Source organism: Drosophila innubila (genome assembly GCF_004354385.1).
Source record: "Drosophila innubila isolate TH190305 chromosome 2L unlocalized genomic scaffold, UK_Dinn_1.0 4_B_2L, whole genome shotgun sequence".
Lineage (NCBI taxonomy): Eukaryota > Metazoa > Arthropoda > Insecta > Diptera > Drosophilidae > Drosophila > Drosophila innubila.
The window spans coordinates 9,998,553-10,015,568 of record NW_022995372.1 but is presented as its reverse complement, the minus strand read 5'-3'; the positions used below and the strand labels follow the sequence as shown (position 1 = coordinate 10,015,568).

Sequence of the window (17,016 nt, the reverse complement as noted above, 5' to 3'; positions counted from 1 at the left end):
ATCAATTTAAATAGTTTGTAATATACAATTACCTTTGTTTGACTTGTATTTATTTTACATTGAAAAACTTATTTTTAGAGCTAAGCTACAGCATATTATGTAAAATGAATTTGAGGACCACGGTTTGTTTGTGGTACTACTCCACCAACATCTGCGTAAATCAACTATGCAGACAGTGTAGACATAAGTGTTGTATGTAATGGTTTTCCTTTAGTGAGCTTAGCGTTTAGCGTTGCGATATCGATATCCAAGATAGTTTCTCATTTTGGAAATGTTATTAGTTTTGAGGGCGCGCAGTGCGACTTCTTAGTTCAATTCTAATGTATATGCAAATTGGTTGTGTCGTGTCTCCTGAATGTTAGCGATAGATGTGGATATTTGGATAAGTCCTAATGTATCTGTATAATGCCCGATTCCAGCAGCTTCATTATCTTATCGGCAATGGCTGGATTTTGTAAGTGTCTTTAAAAGAGAGAGACAATGGGTAAAGAAAGTTGCGTTTAATTAAAATGCAATTGACTTACTCCTTGACAGCATTTGGATCATTTTGCATCTGTTCGAGAATCATCCGCATGGCCGGATCCTTCAGGATTTGCTGAATTTCTGGATCGGACATGGCATTCTTAAGCACTTCTTGAGGATTGCGTTGGAAGTTCATTGAGCATTGACGATAGCCGTCAATTGCTTCGGCATTGTTAGGATCCAGTTCAAGTGCCTTCTGGTATGCCGTCGAAGCCTTTGAGGTTTGTTGCATGCCCTACAATATACAACAAAATAAATAGGATTAATTAAATGCTGCAAATATAATTCGTTTCTTTTCACCACTTGCCTGCAGAATTTTGCCCTTTCGTATGTAACCCTTGATGAATTTCTCGTCCAACTTGATGCAAGTGTCGCAATCCTTTAGGCCCAGATCAAAAGCGGCTAGCTTTGTGTAGCAGGCAGCGCGATTGCTGTACAGTTTGGGATCATCGGGATTGCGCTTAATTGCCTCCGAATAATGTTTGACAGCATTGCTGTAATCACCCTTTTTGAAGTACTCATTGCCCTTTTCTTTTTCCTCCTCAGCTTTGGTTGGATCAATATAAGCGCGTCGTTCCTCCTCCTTGATTTTAGCTTCCACCTCGCTCAACGAAGTCTTGATCTCAGGAGTGCGATGCTCGGACATGGCCTTCTCATAGTAGAACTTTGCCTGCTTGTAGTTCTCCAATTTGCGATAGGTATTGCCAATGCGAGCCAAAGACTTGGCAATCAGCTTAAAGTCCGCCCGATTCTCGCGACCCACTTCAATTCCCTTTTCGCACTGCTTGATGCAGGCATCGTACTCCTTGCGCTCAAAGTAAACGGCCGCAATGTTGTTGTGAAATGTGATATCAGTCGGATCGTGCTCAATGGCAGCATTATAGTGCTGGAGGGCAGTGTCGAATTCCTTCTTTTTGTATGCCGCATTGCCCAGTTCCTTTTCCTTCTTGGCAAAGTACTTGTTGCGCTCCTCCTCGGTCATATCCTCTGGCCTGGGCTCAGCCGGCTTCGGTGGCTCAGCCGGCTTGGATGCTGGTGTTGAGTCAAAGCTGTTGCCTCCTCCTCCTCCGCTGCTACTGGACTGCTGGGGATCAATATCCATGGGAATATCACCCTGCGATTGCATATAGTTCAGCACTGAGGCAGTGATTTCTGTGCGACCTTGCAACAGCATTGCATTTTGCGGATCGTACTTCAAACCTGCACACACACACATGCACATACAGAAGTACACACAGATACACAGTATTAGTGAGGTTATGTTGTTGCGAGAATTAATATAAAAATACGGAAAACACACGCTTACCCTCATTGTACGCTTCAAAGGCCTTCATGTAGTCACGGAGACCCGCGGCAGCAGCACCCTTACGCGAATAACCCTTCGCCCAGCTTGGATTCAATGCAATGGTCTTCTCGGCATCCTCCAGGGCTTCCCTGAACTTTGCGGCTTTGGCATAGGCCGCCGACCGGTTACTGAACAGCACATGATTATTGGCATCCAGCGCAATGGCTTCTGTGTAGGCCGCAATCGCCTCGTCAAACTTCTCGGCATTTAGCGCCGTGTTGCCTTTTTCTTTCAGTTCGTTCACCTGCAATGACAAAATCATGCAAAATGCTCGCACATGAGATCGCTTTGTTTCTTTCAATTTTGTATTGCTAGCAGCGTGCTACATACCTTGTCCATACTATACCACTTGCAATGTCTTTTTTACTGATTAATTAATTTTAAATTGCGATAAACACACCGTTACCACGCAAAGTAATGAGCAGAAATTGCAATAATTCCGCTGTCGGACTTTTCTAGAAATAAATGAGTTTGTGCCTTGCTCAGTTCTCGTGTTCTCTCTCTCTCTCTCTCTCTCTCTTTGTCGAAATGTCAGACGCGCAACGTTGCCAACAATCTCGGAGACCAAAAATGCGTAGCCAGACTGTATGCAGAAAATATAATTAATATGAAAAAACTTGCATTAAATTGATTAAAAATGTTTAGTGACAATAAAAAGATTATGGGAATATCAATGAATTGAATAATTGTATTCGAAATTTGTTAAATTTCCGGCAAGCAGAAAATAAGTTGGCAGCGCGGCACAAATTTATATGATTATTTTCACCTGGCAACGTTGTCGCAAAATACGACAGACGCTGTTTTTTGCGTGCGCCTGAAAAATTGTTGTTAAAAATTTGTCAAAATATAGAGAAACGACGTGTAACAAGCTTGTTGCGAACGGCCCAAATAGAAGATAATTGTGAAACAAAGCAGTTCATTACAGGTGCAGCGTAATGGCCGAGTATTTGGCATCAATTTTTGGCACGGAAAAGGACAAGTAAGTAATGGCAAAAACACAGTCCGCATGTTCCTGCTCCTCCTCCTCCTCCTGTACTTTATCCGGCAAACAATAATCGAAAATGCTTTTGCTTGTAGAGTCAACTGCTCGTTTTACTTTAAAATTGGAGCTTGCCGGCATGGAGATCGCTGCTCCCGCATACACAATAAACCGACATTTTCGCAAACGGTGCTGCTGCAGAATCTGTACGTTAATCCGCAGAATTCAGCCAAATCGGCGGATGGTTCACATTTGGTGGCAAATGTCTCCGATGAGGAGATGCAGGAGCATTATGACAATTTCTTCGAAGATGTCTTTGTTGAGTGCGAGGACAAGTATGGAGAGATTGAAGAGATGAACGTTTGCGACAATTTGGGCGATCATTTAGTCGGCAATGTGTACATCAAATTCCGCAATGAGGCCGACGCAGAGAAGGCGGCGAATGATTTAAACAATCGCTGGTTTGGCGGCCGACCTGTCTACTCGGAGTTATCGCCGGTCACCGATTTCCGTGAGGCCTGCTGCAGACAATACGAGATGGGTGAATGCACACGGTCGGGCTTCTGCAATTTCATGCACTTGAAGCCCATATCACGCGAGCTGAGGAGGTATTTATACTCACGCCGTCGTCGCAATCGTTCCCGCTCCCGATCCGGCGGACCACGACGTCGTTCTCGCAGTCGCTCCCGCTCGCCCCGCCGTCGACGTGAGGATCGTGGCATTGGAGGAGGCACGGATCGGGGTGAGCGGGGCATTGTTGGTGGAACTGATCGCGGCGGTGAGCGTGGCATTGGTGGTGGCACGGACCGAGGGGATCGTAATGATCGTGACGGCAATGATCGTGATCGACGTAAAGGCGGTGGCGGTGGAGGAGGAGGAGGCGGCGGCGGCGGCGGAGGACGATATTAGTTAATGGTCCACAATTTGGACTCCGGACTATGGAACTACATTGGTGGCAATGAGAAACGGACAATGAACGCCAAGAATCGTGTATTTCTCAGCTCTTCAGTCTCCTTTTTTTGTTTTTTTTATATGATTTAGAAAGGGGTGTCCACCACATAAATATGTATGTACAAACCACCCAAATACGCTATGTGAGTTACTTTATCGAACGCCCATTAGAATTGTAATTACTTATACACACATTCGTAATAATAAAATTGAGTAATAATTATAAATAAATATAAAACAATAACTAACAAATAAGTCAGTCAGTAAATAACATTTCCTTCTTTGTCTGTACTTGGAATATAACTAATTTGCATTTTATCTAGTTAATAATAGAGTTGACTTAATAATTTTTGTGCAACTATGGCGGTGGTTGCAGAGCAACGGCATCCAGATTGGGAGTTTTGTTCTTGTCCGTAGAATCTCCGGGTTTATCCCCCGGCTTTGTTTGCATCGATTTCAACTGTTTGGTTATGTCAATCTGTTGCTGCAAGGCATATGTATTTTCGTGCTTGCGACGCTGCTGCTGCTCGACATCACGCAGCACACCTTGGTGCAGTTTTAATCTGTAAGACAATCATCGATTTAGTGTTTAGTTTTCATACAAGAAATATACTCTGCTTACCGGTCTTCCGACTGTTTATAGTGGACATAACCTATAATAGCACCAGATATACCAATCGCTGCTCCCAATGTGATTTTGGCCGACAACGACATGCTTTTGATTTAGCGATCTTTAAGTAAATTTTGAATAACAAATTTCATTTCATTTAGACTTGGTTCTAGTAAGCAGTTGTTACGACACAACTTATCAAATTACTAGAAGCAGATCCAAAGAAAATTGAAAACAAAACAAAAGCTGAATAATTTAAATGTTGTTTATAGTCAGTTGACCTGCTTAAAAGCTCTCTAAAGCCGAGTTACTTTGTGTAAATAGTTTATGCATTTATTCAATTTGTTGTTTGTTTAATTTTTGTTAACAAAATAGTATGAGTGAGCAACAATAAAAGCAGCGCGAAAAAGATTCGTACACACAATTTGTAATATACACACACACAAACACTTTTGCACACATGTAAGCACGCACGCCAAACTCATACATTCACTGCCGTCAAGGCTGCCACCCAGTAAAAATTTCCGATCTGGCTCGAATTCTGAGTTTTTATACCTAGAATTTTTTAGTAATTTGCAGAATTTTTCTTAGACTTTTGTCGATTTTTTGATAAATTTCTTAAAATTCAATTTGTAACTCTCCCCTTTGGAAAGGTGGTGGTATTGGCAAATACCGATCAAATTTAAATCTAGGGCTGCACTCACAAAAGCTGTTCTCAGTGTTCGTTAACGATGACGAAATGTGCGCGCCATTTTAGCAGCTCAAACGGAATTGTTTGAACAGGCTGTTATCTTTTAGTTTTACATGCATTATTTTGACGCTGTATCTAAAATAATATTTGTTTTGTTTGTTTAACGTTGTCATTTATTCAGTACAAAGTGCTTAGTTAAATTTAGAATGAGTTGGTTAATTAATTTAAAAGTGCTTATTACTGTGACTTGTTGTGGTTGTTCTAATAAATACGTTGACCTGCTGCCACAGTAACGCCTGGTATACAGACGCAAAGCCCAAACTTCGGACCTGCCACACGCAGCTGAAATTCTGGACATGCGCATCAGTTGCACGCAATTCGGAAGCAACAGCACAAGTACAACATACGAATGTGCTTTTTGTATATGGACGAAAGTAAAAGCGACAAGCAGCCAATGCGGCGTATGAGCAACATTATTTATCCAGTGCCAGTCCGACTCTAGTTTTTCATACACTAAGTTGTGCGCGCCAGTTCCAGTGCTGACAGACAAAGAAAATAAATAAAATAAAATAAAACTAACCAAAGTAAATAAAAATAAAAACACAAAACAACAATATACAGAAAAATTTACGTGCGTGTGCGTCGTGTGCTACAAGATTTGTTTCAAAATATTCAACAATCAACAATTGCGTTGACTAGCAAATAAAATCTGTTAGCATATGTAAATTATAAACACCGACCCCAGGCGCCAGGCAACTTCAATGTGTGGCTTTCCATCCAATTCCATTTCGGCTTGCTAGTTTTTCAAATATTTATGTCAATGGCGCAAATATTGATTGCGTTTTATGTTCACCCGGGGAGTCTTTAAGTGGGTGCTAAGACCTTGCTAAGTCTTCGACTTTTGTTTCACATTTTCAAAGGTTGCTCATACCTTTTTCTTTTAATTTTTTAGATATTCGTACATTATTTTGCATTAGAAATTAAAGTTTGTTTCTGGACAGTTTTGCAGTTTTCGACCAATAAAAACACTTTAAAGACTTTTATTACACAAGATGACCAAAGTGGAGCTATATAAATCTCGTGTCTTTGTAACAATTATACATTTGTGTGCGTTGGGACAGTTTGCCTATGGATTATACTACAGCAGTTTTGAGATACAACGCAGCTACAAGCTCAAAACGAGCTTGAGTCGTCGCCTGGTACCCGAAAACTTCCCACAAAAATTGCGATTCCTGAGCTATTGGTCTCTGGTAAGTATAGTACTCGAATTTGTCATATGCAAAAGAAAAAAAAAATCTATATGTAGAACATTAACGAACCCCATCATATATCATGGCCTTTATAATATGACGGAAATGCGGCCGCAGCCACAATCGTTTCAAGTGTGTTCCAGTTTCAAAAGGAAAAATTAAATTAAATTAAGAAAATAAAAAATGTGGTTATTATTGTCTCCCATTTATGTCTGCCATATGTTTGTTTATATACATATATCGATGTTTTTATCTTGCGTTTTTTTGGCTGGGGGTCAACAACTGCGTTTGCTGCATCCGCGTATCTTTCAGATACATTTTGATTTCCATTCAACCATTAAACATTCAATTGTTGTCGTTGCAAAGTGTTACACATCGCCTTAATATGCCATGAATTATTTTTATTATTTATTTTCTCAGTCGTGAGGGAAAATTCTTGCTGAAAGAATCGGTGAAAAACTCTTTTGCTTTATTGAATTGTAAAGCTGCCCACAAATCAAAATGCTACAAAACAAAAGGCGTCTTGCCTGATTTTTATTGGCGCTGATAGATGCCAGATTATCTTATTGGCGTGAATGTAAATATGCCATACGGTTGCTGGAGGCAACAGCCGGGCACTGGTGGGGGGAAGCGTTAGATTGCTGGCAAACTCATTTACATGTCGTAAAATATTCTCAGAATACGATCATCTATTATGGATTTTCACACACACTTGGCAACAACACGCCTTCTCTTCATGAATTTCATTAGGATTATTTTATGCTGCTTTTTTCCTTAACTTCAATTTACATAAAATGCTTTTTATTTTTGCTACAGCTCTATTAGAATTTATCCTTTCACCACATTTTTATGTTTGCTATAATTCTATTAGATTTAATCCTTTCAAATGCAATACTAAGTGATACAATTTGAAGGCCAAAAATAATCGATATACTTCTGAGATTGACGTATTTAACAGATAGACTGAAGGCTAGATTGATTTAACGGTTCATGTTAAAAATTTATGTAAATTAGTGTGGGACATCTCAATGTTTAATTAATATTGTGTATAAATTGTAAAGAAGCTGTCAATTTTCAAAAAATGTTTAATGGTTTAAAACAGGGAATCAAACCGATACAAATATAGGTTACGGTTTCGGTTCCGGTACGTCCCGAAATAACTAAACATTTTAAAATTTTAAGATGTCGTTTTATAATAAATATGACATCGAAATAAACAAACCTAGGGCGAAAAACGAATTTAATGAATTTCAAAATATTTGAAGGCAGAATGTATTAAGAAGCCAAATCATGATCAAAATTCCGTCTGAAAATCGGTTCAGTTTTGATCAAGTTATAACAGTATGAAGTTGGTCATACTGCGGATTTAGCCACTTTACAAGTCCAAATTTTTGTTCAATTTCACATGATTTTTTACAAAAAATTTATGGTCTCAATATCAAGTTTAAAGTATTTACGCTATAACTAGTTGATTAAAAGTGAAAGCTTAAGATTAAATTTAAATACAAAATGAATTTAGAGGCCAAACAATGATCAAAATGACATTCAGCTTGAAAATCGGTTAGGCTTTAACAAAGTTATGACAGTTCAAGGTTGCTCAAGCCACTGACTAGCAACTTTACAAGTCGAAATTTTTCTTAATTTTGTCATGATTTTTTACAAGAAAATGAAAGGTCTCAGAATCAAATTTAAAGTGTTTTTTTACACTAACTACGAGTTGATTAAAAGTGAAAACTTGAGATTTAAAATATTGAATTTTCGAAATTTCAAAGAGGGGACCCCGTAGCATCGAAATCAAATCTTGGTCGAAAATAATTAAATTTTTTAAATGAACAAAAATTGAATACATAATGAATTGAGAGGCCAAATCGTGATCAAAATGACATTCCGTTTGAAGCAGGACAACTCTTCGACCTAGTAACTTTACCACAACCGTACCGGTACAAGCGTTTCGTTATTCGGTTCTTGACCGAGAATTTTCATTCGGTTACGGTTTCAGTTCCGGTACTAAAAATGAAACGGTTAGTGTCGGTTAACGTTTCCGTTACCGGTTGCGGTGTTATTCCCTGGTTTTAAATTCTTTGACTTAAATTAATTTTTTAAATTAACCCAAGCAACCACGTTTATTTTTCTACTTCTATTTATTTTTTTTTTACACTTTTTGCAATGCTATGCTATGCTATGAGGAAATAAAGTTGATTGAAAGTTTTAGTATATGTATTCCCAGACAACTTTGACGACCTTGCGTGCCCTTGATTTATAATCTCAGCACAATAAATACTTTGATCTTGGCGTAAAGTGCTTTATATCTTTACGTTTAGATCTTAACGTGGACACGAGTGCTGCTGTTGTTTTCTTTAGCTGGTGTTTTCACTAGATTTTTTTTGTATTTTTTTTTTTAACAAATAGCTTTCATGTGGAAATCATACCATGACCGGGTCATGCACACGCACCATTACCATCCGGTTGTTTTGGCATTCCAATGGCTTCCGTCAAATCCGCGCGCCTCCGGACTCCGAATTGTTTATGTATCGCCGAAATCAAAATGAAAATAAACGTATTTTCCATTTCGCCAAACAATTGCATTGTAAAACAGAAGATTCGATTATTCAATGATCGGCATATGCTCAGATATATTCACTTATGTATTCTTCGCTATATGTATGTCTGGACTTTTGATAAACATATATGTGTACCGTTAGCGGCGCACGTTCGTCTCCATTCGTTGAATTCGTGCAATTTATTACTTGCAAATTTATTAGCCAAATTTGTAGAACAGTTTATAGAGAATTATTTAACTCTACAAACACACCGAACACAGTTTGATCTAACAAAAGGCATAGATTATATCTTATTTTTATGGATTACTATACTTTTATACTTGCATGTGGTATTGTCTATACAAATCGAGGTTATAAACGAAATGTTGAAATATGAACCGAGCTATCGACCAATCGACAAATAATACATTCAGTTACAAATGCCGATTTTTCTCAAATAACTTTAAAATAAAAAGGTCAAGGAGAAAGTATAGAACAAATGGACAACGGTGGGAAAAAATTAAACTTGGTAATTTTGTTGCAAAATCAAAATAAAGATCATATTTTTATTCTCCAAGAAAATCGGTTTGCTTTGACAAAGTTATAACAGTTTGACGTTTTTGAAATTTTGTCAAGGAGAATGACTGTAATTTTATACTCGAATCTTGAGAGCTTCGAAAGTAATGAATAAGCTTTTGGATTATTAATCAATAAACGGAACTGAATCATGAGTATAAAATCATATTTGAATGACTAAAACAAAATTTATTTTTAAATATGTCAGTTTAAATATAAATATAATTTTATGTATACTATATGATTAATTTTCCAATTTATCCTGTAATAGGAACTGTCAGTTTTAAGTTATCTTTAATATATTTGAGTTCGGAATAGACGAAAGCTGAAATAAAATATATCATTAAATAAATATCTATTATTATACAAACTGCATTTACTTGAGTCCTCCATTTTAATTTGACTTCATTGTGATATGTAATATCGAGCTGGAATGGTCGATCAGGTTGAAAGCCTCTCGCCTTCAATGTATCCAAAAGTGTAGGAAGAAATTTCTCATCGATGCCACAATCATAGAAACCAATGACGTTTAATAATAAACACTCTTTAACCAATTGCAAGTTAATGCTTCAATAAATATTTTTTCTAATGGTAATTTGGCTAAAACATCAATTGAACTTGGTATTATGTCAAGACAGAAGATTTGCTTGAGAGCACTAAGTTTAGATATTCGCGAGATTGAATCTTTATCCACAGAAAAATAACCTATGTCAAGAACTTGAAGCTGGGTATTGTATCGACTGTCAAACTCGAAGCATAAATCGTATTTATCCTTTTAACTTTGTTATATCCGACCAATATATAGTTAATGTTTTTAAATGTCCAAGCAAAGTGGATAAATCATTAATATCAACGGCTTCAAAAGAATAAACACTTAATTCCTCCAACTGAATTAATTTGTTCAAGTGCTTTACTGAAAATTATAGTATTATATATTATTATAGTAATTATAGTATTATAGAATTCTGAAAAAGTAAAAGTAACTTACTTTCTTTCTTATGGAAATAGCTTGGATTAATCATAAGAGAGCGTAGATTTGTTAAACTTTGCATAGAATTAATTAGATTACTTTTAACAAGCATCCATGAACCATAACGTTTGTAAATTGTAACGTCCCTGAGCATTCTCAGTTTTGGCAAATTGTCTTCAAGTTTCTTAATATTTACTTTTTGGGCGATTAACATTATTTGCTCTAAATTGGGGCAGAATTTAGCAGCAATCTCCATCAGATCTCCTGAGTCAACATTAAAATCAGTATTGTTAATTGAGGTGAGACTTGAACCCCACCAATTTAAATAAAATAGAGCAACCAAATTTGACTAAGACTTTTAAGCAGATCAAGTATATAATACATTTTAGCAGCAAATCGCGGACCACCACACCCATTGGATTGAAGATTTTACATAATTAAATTTATCTATTATTATTATCTATCATCCTACTGCGTTGCAACAAGATCGCTTAATCAGAACGGCAGAAATAGGTATTTTAATTTTTAATACCAATACCAGCTTTTAGAAGTATGTAACGGATATTCCTATGGTCGACTATTTTTATATTTAAATATTGCTATCTATAAACATTAATCTTAATGATATTGTTATGGCCAAACGAAAAAAATAATTACTAAATAGCCAATCTTTTAATGATATTCTGTTAGACATTAAGGAACTTGTTAGAAACTTTTTTACATCAATCTCTGACAATGAATTTTATTATTTTAGTGTATTTTATTTTTACTCGGCATTTGATAATTATCTGGGAATGTCTGCAGAGCCAAAAGTAACGCCCCCAAAAATAGTCGTTGTTGAAACTTGTCGCTGGGCTTTTAGTGTAAAATGTACATTGGTGACAAAATGTTGCAGCCGAAACGAATCTTGATTATACTAGGCAGTCTGCTCCTGCTGGAGGCGGACACAACAACCATCAAGTGGCATAGCGCTGGTGCTCCATTTGGAAGTCCTTCGGCCTGGTTGGATAATTATTTGCCCTGTGTCCACGATTTGGTTGTCTTTCCTGAGTACTATCCGGCCATAATGCCGATTCCGACTGATGTATCCGTTAGGGGTTTCATGCTGCCACGTCAGGGAGCTTTGCTGCTTGCCGAGGAGTCGACCATTAACTTGGTCACGGCAAAAGCAACTGGCAGAGGACTTAATTCCGATTGTGACAGCGATGAACGTCGGGCGTATTTAAAGCCGCCGAAGACGAGCAAATGGTTTGATCCCAGCAGCTGGAGTGTGCAGCCGGGAGTGGCAGGTGGAAGTAGCGTCAGTTTGTCCGCTGTGCCAGAGCTGGAACGGGTCCCCTGTGATGATGAGCACGTGGTGATTTCCAGTAGCAATGGCGCCCTCTCCTTTGATCTGGAAAATGTGCAGTATCTGCGACTGGGACAGTTGGTCTTGGCTGGCTCATCCATATCGAGGACCTATTTGCAGGAGCTGATGAGTCGGGAATTGGGTCAGCTGCTCTTCCACAATGCACAAGGTGTGAGTGTGGAATATTATAGAGGTGAGCTCTGTGGCTGCCACAAGGACTACGAGCATCTGATCGAGCCAGTCTGTCGCAATGTGGAATCGCAATGTGAACAACCGCATTGTGTCTCCCCCATTCGTCCCCTTGGCTCCTGTTGTTTCCTCTGCGGCGCTATGATGACTGTGTCGAGTCAAAACTGCATGGCGGAGAATCGACAAAGTCTACTTTCATATATGAACAAGTTAATTAACAGAGATAATCTGGCGGATGAGCTGCAGGTGCATGTGGATTTTGTGGGTTCCAAGGAATATGGCAACTACCTGCAAGCTATTATTATAGATCGTGGCAGTTACAGTGGACGCAGCATTGAGTTCACCCGTCGTTTGGAGGCACAACGGAATGAGAGTTCATTTCTGAGCACGGCGACCGGTCTGGAGGTGAAGTATGCGGGTCATCCGTATAATCCAAATGTTACCTTCGCCTCGGTTCTCCTCATACTCTTCTGTGTGGTGCTCGTGGGCGTTGTATCGATCATTATCTTGGCCCACTATATGCCTCAGAATCCGTACCTGAATCGCATTCCCCAGTGGATACACGATCCCCGACGCTGGCGTTGGCACCACTTGGGAATGCGTTTGCGTAGGAATCTGCTCTTTAATCGCTTTGATGATGCATCTTCTGGTGCTCCAACTGCCGCCGGAAGTGCCGTTGAGCGTTTGCCCGTGATTGGTTACGATGCTGAGAGCGGAGAGGTGCGGGAACGCTCTTTCAATAATCCCATGCTCGAGCAGGAGGAAATGATACCAACAACAGCGGAGATGTCCCAGCCAATTGTGAAGCCTGAATCGTGTCCGAATGTCTTGTCTCCCAATGTGGAAACTGGTGAACTGGACAGCTGCAGCGGGGAGGAGCAGGAACTCACTGAAATCAATTTGGAATCCTCCGAAGCGGAAAGCGATTTCGAGGCGGAAACCAAAGAATAAATGAATCCATTTACTTTCTCATATTGACCTTTATAGTACAGAAACTTTAATTCTGGTCAATGGAAACGTTTACATTGAAATATTGTAAATCACTTTTTTAAATGAAGAAAAAAATATAAAAATGCAGAAAAAGTTACATATTTCTGTAGTGGAAAGCTGATATTAAAAATTTCCCACAAATGTAAATTTTTAGCATTGAAAAAATAAAATATATTTAATAAAATACTTTGGAATTTGGGGTCAGGTGTTTTTTTTTTTGCTTTAAGGCTTAGAAGTTTAAATTATGGTGATCTGCGAATTGCAAATTGATACCACTTAAATGTATATATTTAGCGTTGCGTCTATTTTCTGCGCTTGCCCTTGGCCTTCGAGCGCCTTTGAAACAACATTTGAAATTAAATCGATAGTTCGCATTAGTTATGGCGACAACATATTCAATAGACTTTGTTCTATTCATAGCTTGACGGCAACATAGCCACTTTACCTCTTTCCAATCAGTAACATAACGGACTTCCAATTACATTACAGGTTGACTGCCCGCCAGGCAGCTGTAACTGTCGTAACGGGGAAAGTGTTTCAGTTTCAATGTCGTTTCCGTTGCGTTCCGTGTTTCTGTCCACTATTTATACATATTAATGGATACATATATACTTTTGCACCAGCTGCAATATCAACACACACATAATCTTAATTTAAAGCAAAATGTCATGGTGATAAGCAGTCTTATCAGTGCCCGAGCAAGAGAAAAACACGGTGTGGACAGCGACAAACATTAACGTAGATAGTACAAGTGTAATGCATATAAACTATATACATAGATTGTACCCAGCCGGCTAATCAGTGTGAAGTGGACTTTTGTGCGGTAAACATGGCAAGATCCAAGTCCAACAACAAGGGCTCCACGCCCGCTGGCTTCAGTCGCGCAGTGCAATTAATGTTGCATATAACGGCAGTGTTCCAATTTAATTATGGCGTCTACTACTTTTATAATCTGGAACTACCATCGTCAATTTTCCATCCGTTTGCCGGCAAATTCAAATTTTTGACATTCCTCTGTGCGGTAAGCGAAAAGTAGATAATGCAGCCCTAACAAATATCGATAATTGATATCTATCCCGCCCGATGGGCAGTCTAAAGCGCGCAGTCAACAAAATTTCAAAAATATAATGTCAAACATGTTAATTTAAATTTGTTGCCCATATAATCAGCAGTGTCTTACCTCGGGTAATAGCTGAGTTTTAAGTATATGCTTATTAAAGCATTACAATAACATAAAGTATGTTTTGGGAAGCTATTTTTTGTAGTTTTAAGTGGAAATTATACCAGTGAAGCCACGTTAAACTTTTATGTGTTTTAAAACTATTTATTCTTATATGATTTAATGTCTTCATTTATTACTATCCGTTTTTGTTTTTGTCTGATTATAACTTCCTGTACAGTGATTGGCAGAAATATGGCACCATATATGGAAAACGTTGCCATAAAATTTTGAGTGCCCTACCTTCCAACTCACCCCCTCCGGAAGCGACAAAACAAAAACGTAATTTGTATGAAAGAGTATTTCTAGTTTTTTTTTTAGTTATTTAGAATAAATGAGCAAAAATCCATTATTATATTTGTACTTTGTAGTCACTTAAAAAAAAAAATTAATTTTTGTTTTTTATTTATTTTTAATTTAACGAAAAATACTGGTGGTATCCCTGAAACAGATTCGGATTTGGTTTTGTTACAGATTCGCTTTCGCCGATCAGCTGTTCACAGCTGATTCACACAAAATGTGTTGGGTTGCAAGGCGAAATAGATAAACAAAAAAAAAAAAAAACGAAAAGTGTGGTAGCTCAAAAAATTTTACGAAATCTGCTCTGCGGCTGATTTCGTTTTGATTTGATTTCGACAATATGTAAGACCGTATATTTCGATAACATTATTTGATCACACTTGGTGTTTGTTTACATTTTGTGATGATTTTAATATGAAGAATGTTAAAAGTTTCCTGCATTTCAAGAATTAATAATTTAATAACTATATATTTAATGCAGAATACATACTATAGATGTCCCTGATGGGTATGACAGCTAAGAAAGGGCTCTAATAATTGAAGCTAAAGAGACGAAAAGGATCTGATAATGTGTAAAATTGCCTTTTTTTGTCCATTTTATAAAAAGTGCAAGAAGAACAGTTTTCACACTTTCATTTGTCAATTTATGCTTTCGCGCCTTTTTTAATCTCTCGAAATCAAAATCAAATCAGTGTGCAAAAAGGGTCGTTTCTAAAACTGATTCAGATATGCTTCAGCCGCATCGAAACCAAATTGAATCTGTTTCAGGAATACCACCACTAATTTTAAATTTATGGCGACAAAAGCTAATACAATGTGCCCACACGTTGATAAAAGCCGAAAGGTCTGATGATAGCATATCGATAAATAAATTGTTGGAGGACCACGGTCACACTGCGAACAAACCGTCTTCAGTCTTACATTTTTGCTGGCCGGCTGGTGTTCGTTGCCGTGAAAAAATCAATTACGATATTAAAATGGCCACAAGCACTGCAACGAATTCGCTTCTTAAGAGTGTTTTTGGCGCTCTTCGAACACTGCTGCATTTGACGGCGGCAGTTCAATTCACGTATGGAATCTATTATGATTACACATACGTTGAATTTCCAAATTCCACTGATACAAATTCGAAATTAATTCATCATCCATTTGGGGGAAAGTTCAAATATTTAACTTTCTTGGATGCGGTAAGCAGTTGACAAATTATTATTTGAATTTAGATTGGCTTTCAAGTATCATTGTCTTATCTTAATCAAGTGTATAAGTATTAGCACGAAATAATGATAACCGGTTTAGGTTTTTGTAAAGGTTCAATGATTTTGCGGCTTGCAATCTATTCCACTTTACACCTATTTCACCCCTAAGCACAATCCCAGCCCCTCAGTTGTTAAACACACGCATCTTTTTAACCACTTTATGAACTTACAGATAATTCAGGCGCTTTATTACATTGTCTCGCTTGCAAATGACTTTGTGGGCACAAATGAATTGGTGCCAAAGCGTCCGCCAGCTATACGCAGGTTCAAGGACTGGCTGATGGCCACCCTTGCCTTCCCAGTGGCCTTGAATGTGGGTGTAACCTTTTGGACGCTGTATGCCATCGATCGGGAACTCGTCTTTCCCAAAGTGCTGGACCCCGTCTTCCCCAGGTGAGTTATATAAATGTAATTACTTTTTCCGAAAAACACTAATAATATTTCTCATATTCAAGCTGGCTCAATCATGTGCTGCACACCAACATTGTGGTATTCATTGTGCTGGAGATGTTCACCTCGTATCGTGCATATCCTAATCGCAGCAAGGGTCTCACTGGCTTGGGCATCTTCATGGGCAGCTATCTGGTCTGGATTCACATTATCAAGCATTATTCGAATGTCTGGGTCTATCCGGTATTGGAAGTCCTTCAGCTGCCACAGCGCATTGTATTCTTTGTAGCTGTGCTTGGTTTCACCTTTGCCCTCTATCTACTCGGCGAATTCGTGAATAACATTGTGTGGGCCAAGGAAGTGAAGCTGTCTCAGCGCAAGTCCAAGTAGGCTGTGTCTTTAAGTCTGTAGTCAGTAGCAAGTCTGTGTCGTCGTCTTTAAATAGCAACTACTTATATCAGCAGAAATGAAATTCAATTGTCGCTTGTATTTTACACAACAATCTAATAAATTATAAAGTTGATCTAATCCTATATCCTATATTTAATAACAATTAACTTTTGTAGGCTTTCAAGTAATTTGCACTTGCAATTGCAAATTCGAGTTTGTCAAAGATCATTTGGTTATATTTTAGATGAGCATAATTAATATTAAAGTACAAGTATTTTAATTGCATAATTCATATCAAAGCAGAGCACAGCAACAACTTTAATACCTGCGTTAATCTGTAAATTTCAATATTAGAATCATTACAATCACTATTACAATTACTACAATAAACTAAATCTAATTAACTTATTAGAAACTTTCAACTAAACTTCGTTTCAATTTAAAATGTCAACAAAATGGCGCCAACTGTCACTTGTCAAGCTCAACTTTAAATAATCAGT

The 17,016-nt window shown here is 38.0% G+C and overlaps 5 protein-coding genes across 7 annotated transcripts; 3 read left to right on the top strand and 2 right to left on the bottom strand.

Moving 5' to 3' along the window:
- Positions 1 to 11: 11 nt before the first annotated feature.
- Positions 12 to 2,471, bottom strand: LOC117794444 (stress-induced-phosphoprotein 1). Its single transcript, XM_034635030.1, has 5 exons — positions 2,198 to 2,471; positions 1,829 to 2,111; positions 830 to 1,722; positions 525 to 757; positions 12 to 462 (listed from the first exon to the last, which is right to left on the bottom strand). Exons 1-5 carry the CDS (start codon positions 2,204 to 2,206, stop codon positions 390 to 392), a joined length of 1,491 nt encoding a protein of 496 aa, XP_034490921.1. The 5' UTR covers positions 2,207 to 2,471; the 3' UTR covers positions 12 to 389.
- A 155-nt stretch (positions 2,472 to 2,626) lies between these two features.
- On the top strand, positions 2,627 to 4,020 carry LOC117794446 (splicing factor U2af 38 kDa subunit). The gene is made up of 2 exons (XM_034635031.1): positions 2,627 to 2,846; positions 2,945 to 4,020. The coding sequence occupies exons 1-2, from the start codon at positions 2,803 to 2,805 to the stop codon at positions 3,753 to 3,755; spliced, it is 855 nt and encodes a 284-aa protein (XP_034490922.1). The 5' UTR covers positions 2,627 to 2,802; the 3' UTR covers positions 3,756 to 4,020.
- Positions 4,021 to 4,051: 31 nt separating this feature from the next.
- LOC117794447 (protein PET117 homolog, mitochondrial) lies at positions 4,052 to 4,851 on the bottom strand. 2 transcript variants are annotated; one of them, XM_034635032.1, is made up of 3 exons: positions 4,689 to 4,851; positions 4,420 to 4,528; positions 4,052 to 4,360 (listed from the first exon to the last, which is right to left on the bottom strand). In XM_034635032.1, exons 2-3 carry the CDS (start codon positions 4,509 to 4,511, stop codon positions 4,156 to 4,158), a joined length of 297 nt encoding a protein of 98 aa, XP_034490923.1. In that variant the 5' UTR covers positions 4,512 to 4,528; positions 4,689 to 4,851; the 3' UTR covers positions 4,052 to 4,155. The 2 variants fall into 2 exon arrangements, with proteins under 2 accessions (XP_034490923.1, XP_034490924.1); XM_034635033.1 differs by having other exon boundaries at positions 4,420 to 4,512.
- Positions 4,852 to 6,121: 1,270 nt separating this feature from the next.
- LOC117779802 (androgen-induced gene 1 protein) lies at positions 6,122 to 16,659 on the top strand. Of its 2 annotated transcripts, none has more exons than XM_034616123.1 (3): positions 6,122 to 6,348; positions 15,909 to 16,129; positions 16,192 to 16,659. In XM_034616123.1, exons 1-3 carry the CDS (start codon positions 6,151 to 6,153, stop codon positions 16,514 to 16,516), a joined length of 744 nt encoding a protein of 247 aa, XP_034472014.1. In that variant the 5' UTR covers positions 6,122 to 6,150; the 3' UTR covers positions 16,517 to 16,659. The 2 variants fall into 2 exon arrangements, with proteins under 2 accessions (XP_034472014.1, XP_034472013.1); XM_034616122.1 differs by lacking the exon at positions 6,122 to 6,348 and adding an exon at positions 15,404 to 15,667.
- LOC117779801 (protein amnionless) lies at positions 11,320 to 13,024 on the top strand. The gene has a single exon (XM_034616121.1). It carries the CDS (start codon positions 11,321 to 11,323, stop codon positions 12,920 to 12,922), a length of 1,602 nt encoding a protein of 533 aa, XP_034472012.1. The 5' UTR covers position 11,320; the 3' UTR covers positions 12,923 to 13,024.
- Positions 16,660 to 17,016: the final 357 nt, after the last annotated feature.